Here is a 7,500-nt window from a genome sequence, read left to right as displayed (position 1 = left end):
GGTGCCTGTTCGTAAGTCCTGAAACTTTCAGAGGTCACAATTTCCTCTTTATGTCAATATTCACAATCCTTTTGCTTGTATTAGTTATCTTGAAAATATACTAAATGACCAGCTTTTTAAAACCAGTCACCGGGACTAAGTGGATGGCAGTTCCACTAATGGCTTGTCCCGAAGATTTATCGTGACTTTCGAGATCCCCTGGTGCTGAATTCAATTCCACCTTACTTGGGAAAATACCCAACTTGTTGCCTCCAGCCAGTTGAATTTCTAGCTGGTTTTTTTTTTTTTTAATATTTGAATTGTTAGTTTCCATAGACATCCCCACTTTCCAAGTTTCGAATCAATATTTGACTGGAACTACAATCCGGGTCAAAACACTTCGGGACACTTGTCAAATTTTGGGCGAAAAGTAGAGAATTTACTGTACATGCTTTCATCGTTATATGAGCACGGTTTGCGCGTTTCGCGCGTTTCGCGCGCGCCCAATTTTTCCCTCTCCCATCCCCTTTCTAGCGCCTGCCACGCAGGCTACAGACAATGTTGAAACATGCCAGCGATCGAAGAACGGATCTTGATTTTGGAGACCGTGAAAAATCAACATTGTAATGGAGGGAGGGGGAAAAGCACGAATTGTCCCGACAGTTTTGACCAGGATTGTAGCTTCCAATGGAAACTAATGTGGGGAAATCTATTCAAATGCAAATATTTTTAAATATATTCCCCTGCATTACCCTCCATTGCAAGCTAGTTCCAGTCCAATACTGAGAATACGAATATGGGCTATTGACCAATTCGTATTCTTTCAACCGGATACTTTCGCGCCATCAAACTTACCTGACAAGAAGAAATGGATACTTGGCTTAGTCCGTCTGTCCCTAAGGGGTTCTCATTGACGAGCAAAATTGTCTGTAAGTGGTCCTCTTCGAAGCGAAAGGTTAAAGTTTGTACAGTTTGCAAACACCGATGATGCATTCTGAAACATTTGTACCTACATGTAAGTTTTATTTCCTCAGAAAAACGGCCTGATGCTGATTCTGTGCGAATATGTATAAAAGTTTTGATTGACTCATTTTACTTTTATAAATATACAGATGAAATGCTTAATGCGATGGGCTCTGCCAGACTCGAGATTATGGAAGAAGAAGATGACAATAGAGAAGGCCAAACATCCCCACAAAAGACAACCATGTCGGCGAAGGTATGCCGTAGTTTCCGAGATTTTACTCTAGGAGGTTATCATTTTACCAAAATGTTTGAAAATTCTGGGGGAAACGTTAATGGTAAGGCCATTTGTTGAATTCCAACCAAACATTTGGGGACTACATTTTGAGGTGCATGCAGTCACTTCGTGTCAAATGGTCATTTGAAAGTTTCTTTTGGTTCGAGTCCTTTTTACGGACCTTTGCGCGGTTTCACAGTTTGGAAGCGTGATCACAACTTCTTCAGGGGCACCCAACGTCAATTTTCGGAAAATGTCTCTTCGGAAGATTTGAGATCTATAATTTTCGGAACATTTGTTGTAAAATTTCTTGCTTGCCTGCCTCTCCTAGGATTTTCGAACATCTGAAAAATGGTACAATTGCCCATTTTTAACGGATTTTTACCCTAAAAAAGGTCACCTATAATTTTCATGAGCCTTTTTTCTGGCTGAAATTTTTGCAAAGGTAAGTTTTGATCCCTATAGTTTTCGGATCATTAGACTTTCATCTAGGAAATCCGAACAGATAAAAAATGTTTAGAGGATAAAAATATGCATATATCTACCGTTTAAATTCTAAAATACGTTTAACAATGCTATGTTTAAGTGGTTTTGAACTATATTCTCGTTGGGTGCCCCTGAAATTTGGTGATAAAATGATGGGAAAGCTTGATTGACAGTTTACACGAATGGACACATACATGTGTGTCCATGCATCGCATCAGAAGCACGTGACCTGGATCACCATCGCAAAGTTGATTTTTGGTGTTTTTCTCAGACGTGCCGGGATCTCGGCTAAACGAGCCAACCCGCCTAACCGGGGCAGCCCGGCTCATGTAATCGGTCCCTAAAAAGTCGACTCCTAGGCTGAGTCTGTTAAGAACGTCTTAAGTTTTCTCGTTTGTTTTTGTTTTTGTGAGTAGTATAAATAAAGGTAAAAGAAATAGAGCGGTTTTCAATTGAGTGTCGAAAGTAATTAGAATTGCTTTGGCTTTGCATTACTTCACTCCGTGATTGGTTCAAAGTTATCGCGCCATTTTGTCAACCAATCACAAGTGAAACCATAACAAATCGTGGCTGACGCGTGCACATTTTCCCGCGCTTTGTGTTGGCTGCGTGAAATTTCTTCGAGGTTTCATTGGTTTACCGGATTGTCGCCGTCATTTTTGATTGGCCAAGGTAAGGATTGGCCAAGGCAAGGATGGCACAGTCGGTTAGTGCGCGGCCTTGGTGCAAGAGGTCCTGAGTTCGATTCCCGGATCTCGCATCCTTGTTTCGACTTCTTTTCCTTTCCGTGTAGCTAAGTAGCTTTAAATACCCGTAAAAGGGAGCACTGATGGAGAGGGGGGAGTAAAATGAGCACACCGTCGACCTCAGGTTTGTCAGTTGAATTACTGTTACGAGTTATCGACATTAAATATGGTTGCTTTACTTTTACTTTAACTTTGGTTTTGGTTTTACGACACTCGAGTGAAACTCGCTCTATAAAACTGTAGTCTAACAGAACAATTAACTCAAATAATTAATTAACAAATGTTACAATGTGGTTTTCTTATTCTCTAATACACTAAAGAACCACTCAGTTTGTAGTCGAACTTGGTATTATATGCCCCTAATTTTAAGAACATGTTAAGAACGGTTTCAGGCTCAAATCGCAAAAAAAGAGAAGAGTAAGAACGTCCCGCCTCATTCCCAAAATTAGACGTTCTTATAAAAAAAAGAGTCAAATGAAAAAAATCACGTCATTCTTTCCAAATGGAGGAAACACCCCTATTAGAACAAGGAAACCAGAAAGGTTATGTTTCGGCAGTGTTTTTGTTAACTATAAACACTTGACCACAGTTGTATTTCATTTTTTCTTAGCCTCCCGAAACATCTCAGAAGAAGCCTGGCGCCGTAGAACCAATTGTTTTCTTTTCTGAAGACAATGAATTTGAATACAAAAAGGAACAGTAGCAGGTTTACGAAAAAAAAACCAGTTTTTTAACATTTAGGGTATTTATCAAGTAGTTATTTGCATTTTGTTGACGCATGATTCAAGAAATTCGTCAGAAAGATTGGACACTCGTCTTGGACACTAAAATAGGATCGCAAAAAAAAAAACATCCTTGTTTGCGCTGGGAGATGCATGTCGTTCTTGCACAAAAGCTCTTTGGTAATTCCATCGCATCTTGACAACACTCTTTCTAGTGCCCTCGCTGGCGGTTTTTTCCGGAAGTAAGTTTGCTGTGTGTATTTTTTTCTGGCTACGATCATTGCTTCTTTGAGGTTTCATACTCTATTACGAGTGAAATATTGTCAAATATTGTAAAATATTTTTGTTTTTTTTTTTTTGTTTTTTTTTTTTTGCAAAATTCACCGTAAAGTAGAACTAGAAGACAGGCGTGATGTGCAATAGACCAATTCGGCTAACTCAATGTTGTACCCAATTCAAATCCTCTGGGAATAAAACGTTTTGTTCCAAGAATTTCCATATCATTTAAATGTGAATGCTTCATTGTCATGCAAATTCAACATACAAAGAATCTTAACCCCGAGAGATTTGAATTGGGTACAACATTGAGCTAGCCGAATCGGTCTATGAGGACGAATTCATAGGAGCGAATAATATAATAGGATAAATTGAAGAAATAAAACAACATTTTAAAATCTTTTACAAGACATGTTTCGACATACTTATGCCATCTTCAGTTGTGAATGAGTTGTACAAATTTAATTTAAACCTTTTCTTGCTTTTCACATGATGTCACGGCCGCCATGTTGGAGTCCCCAAACAATGAAACGGCGTCCATGTTGGAGTCCCGATCCAGTCCTCCGGGAATTGAACTGTATTGTTATGCAAACTTGAGTGAAACCCAAGAATTTATGAGAAATACAATGGATAATTTGATACATTATTCGCATACTTACGAAAACAAATTAAATAGATTAGATAAGGCCCGATTCACACGGTACCGGACGAATTTTCTACCGGTTGAAAAATATGACCGACCATTTTGGTCGCACGGAACCGTGCAATATTTTCGCTCTGTTCATACGGAACTGACGAACCGGATTAAAGTTTAACCTTTGTCAGTGGTGTTACCATCTGTTCATGCGGAGAGTGCTACTTTACGAAATCCAAAATGGCGTCAAGAAAGAGAAAGGCTAACGATAGTAGCTGATTTACCACGCATCTATGCAACCACGCCTTTGCCGTGCAAAAATTTAGACGGTCAAGGTGATCACAGCGCGCCAGTTAAATCTTCGGACCTAACGGCTACAAATTCGTCCCCGACATGGGCGTTAAATTTATTGACCGGCAAGGCGTCAAGTTTTCGTACGTTTAGCGTGTTTCCCTGTGAACGGAACCCCTAAATGCGCGAAGTTTCAACCGGTAGAAAATTCGTCCGGTACCGTATGAATCGAACCTAAGATACTTAGGTACTTATCGTCGCGACAAAGCCGTAAAAGAGAAACTCGGAAAAGAAAAGATATTTGTAATTAAAAACTGAATAAGCAACGAAACTAAACTGAAAGAAATAGGCCAACATGTTGTAGCTGCTGGTTAAGAGTAGGTTTGTTCCATTTGATATGCAAAGCTTCTTTTAATTTAATTTTAAAACCCGAGTTGGTTGAGTCTAATATTGTGAAATATTCAGTGGAGCAAGAGTCTCGACAAGCTTTTGATGACACGAGATGTTTGTATGCATGAGAGGCCTTATCCGGAACAAGGTGCACAGGATTTATCAATTAAACAATACATGGTTTGGTTTTCATAAGGACATTCAAGAACTCGTCACAATTTTACGAAAAAAACTGTTTCCCATATTGGACGATTGGTAAGATCATTCGGGAATATGTTAACAGGGAATTTGGTCACGCCAGTCAGACTAGTAACAAAACTATCAAGGAATTTTCCAACGCTGATTTTTATAAGCTCCCTTATATTGGTATTTTTTCGAAAGTAACACAAAAAAGGCCTAAGAAATTACTCATAATGTATTGCACTAATATTGACATTAAGTAGGGTTTCAGTCTACTTTTAGAGTAAAACGGTTGTTTATTGTAAAAGATTTTGTGCCACATGGTCTTCGCTCGCACGTAGTGTATAAATTTACTTGTGCTGGATGGCGAAACCGCTCGTCATATCTCTACTCGCGTGCGTGAGCACCTTGTTTCGGACAAGGCCTCTCATGCATCAAATGCTTGTCGAGACTCTTGCTCTACTGAATGTTTCACAATATTACACTCAGCCAACTCGTGTTTGAAAATTGAAATAAAAGAAGCTTTTCATATCAAATGGAACAAACCTACTTTTAACCAACAGCTACAACATGTACAGATGTACTGTCACAAACAGAGAACGCTGTATGAACAGTACTGTACGTAACACTCTTGTATTTTTGTTCAGTATTTTAAAATACATGTAACTACGATGAATGACACCAATAAACATTTCTTTCTTCCTTCGTGGTTATTCGGAAAATACCAATGTTTGTCATTTCACGTGAATGATTGACCTTTTGATTAAAGGATTGTACGAACGGCAATTGATTGTGCGTCTCTAAGCAAATTGCATCACTGTATGTCTCTAATACGCCATTGATTGTCATATTATGCAATTTATTTTCTATTGCTGTTAATGATTAACCATTCCGCGAGATTGAAGGTATATTTGTTATCTGTGATTGTCCAAAGTTGTAATTGTTCATCCGTTGATGCTATTGAATGTTAATACATATGCAAATAGCGTTATCGAAAGCTCGTTCGCTTTAATTAAGTTCATGGAAGTGCTAATGAACGTATATTTGCCGTATAGTTTGAAGTGGTGACGCAAATGAATGCATATTTTGCGTAAATGAACAGCAAAAGATGTACTCCCATATAAAATTTCAACCCACGTATGCAAATTAGTTACCATTTACACAAAACGATGAAGCCACAAAGGCAGAAAAATCTCACAAAAACCTTTTCCCAGCCAAAACTTTTATTGAAACAAACAACATATTATTTTGCTATTGCAGGAAAAAAAACAAACCTTATTTCATTCCGTGGGTGCAAACAGACACTCAAAAACCCATGATACGCAACTAAGTAAATTTCTCACCGGAGTTCAGAATCGAACCCTTTTCTGAACAACCTTTTCCTTGAATGATGAAGCATAAAATGGACAACAAACTTTCTTTCAAACAATTCTTGACTAACAAGGATTTTTCAAATTTCCATTTGTTTTTTTTTACCTGGAGACTGTGCACAGTTGAGTACAAATAAAATAAATTATAAATAGGCAGACAACAGAGATCCGACTGTTTTCGATTCCTTCCTGTGGTCATGAGTTTGTTAAACCCCGGCCCATATCCAACCAGAAAAAGTTACCGGAGAATTTGCGATTTGGTTTCAGTGCTGTACATAACACAACAGTAGAATATAAGAAATACAGCTCACTTTTTCATGTGAATAAGTCCATTATTCGTCGCTTTGAAGATTTTTCACCGCTTCTGTTGTTTATCGAATTGACGTTCCATTCTTGGCGCTCCATAAGGGGGGTATATTTTGTTTAAAGATCCAATAAAACACCATTTGGGTTGCATCGGCTTCGCCGCGATTGCATGCTTGTACTGTGTCCACCGGATAAAATGTATCTGAATCTTCGCATTTTTACTACCCCCTGAAACCTACCAAAGATACGCGCAGAAGACTCTAGGCACAAAGATAATACTTAGCAGGGGAGTGATAGGAAAGACCTATTGCGCAACTTTTCCATTTTCCCGACACGGAAAACGGAGGAATTCAACTCATTTTTTTACTGGATTGTCTATGGCAACCCAGTAAATGGTTTTAAATTCAAATTGTACAACTCATTCACAACTGAAGACTGCATAAGTATGTCGAAACATGTCTTGTAAAAAAAATTACAATGTTGTTTTATTTCCTCAAGTTATTTCTCATCTGCTGTTCTCAAGAGCCTTGGAAATATATATAATAGGAATATGAAAAAAAATATATGTTATCATGAGAAATGTTAACTCAATAATACAGCGGGTTTCGTTGCAGTGTTGAAGTATGATTTTCGTAACTGCTTGACTGTCGCATTTCTACGAATTTGTACGCCTTCTGGTTGGGCAGATTTTCAGCACTTTGTTAACCAATCAGAAGCCAAGCCAATTGACTTTCTCGGGAGGATTTTGCAGCGTTTGGCCGTCGGCTGAACGTGTTAGCTCGAGTTGTGGTTTGTTTGATATAACGACGTGCAGAACCTGAAGCGCTTGTGATTACTCCACTCAGTCGAAAACCGCTGTACATAGTGACCGAATGGCAAG

The 7,500-nt window shown here is 38.6% G+C and overlaps 1 protein-coding gene across 1 annotated transcript in view; it reads left to right on the top strand.

The window, feature by feature from the left end:
• LOC137974757 (CUE domain-containing protein 1-like) overlaps nt 1-5,646 on the top strand; it is a 15,183-nt gene extending 9,537 nt beyond the window's left edge. The window contains exons 6-7 of the mRNA XM_068821730.1: nt 1,092-1,198; nt 3,062-5,646. Of these exons, the coding sequence (XP_068677831.1) occupies nt 1,092-1,198; nt 3,062-3,154 (200 nt within the window). The 3' untranslated portion in view covers nt 3,155-5,646. The remainder of the gene's footprint in view (nt 1-1,091; nt 1,199-3,061) is intronic.
• The last annotated feature ends 1,854 nt before the right edge of the window (nt 5,647-7,500 follow it).

The sequence above is a fragment of the Montipora foliosa genome, chromosome 11 (assembly GCF_036669935.1).
Source record: "Montipora foliosa isolate CH-2021 chromosome 11, ASM3666993v2, whole genome shotgun sequence".
In the NCBI taxonomy this organism is placed as follows: domain Eukaryota; kingdom Metazoa; phylum Cnidaria; class Anthozoa; order Scleractinia; family Acroporidae; genus Montipora; species Montipora foliosa.
This window is presented reverse-complemented; position numbering and strand designations above follow the sequence as displayed.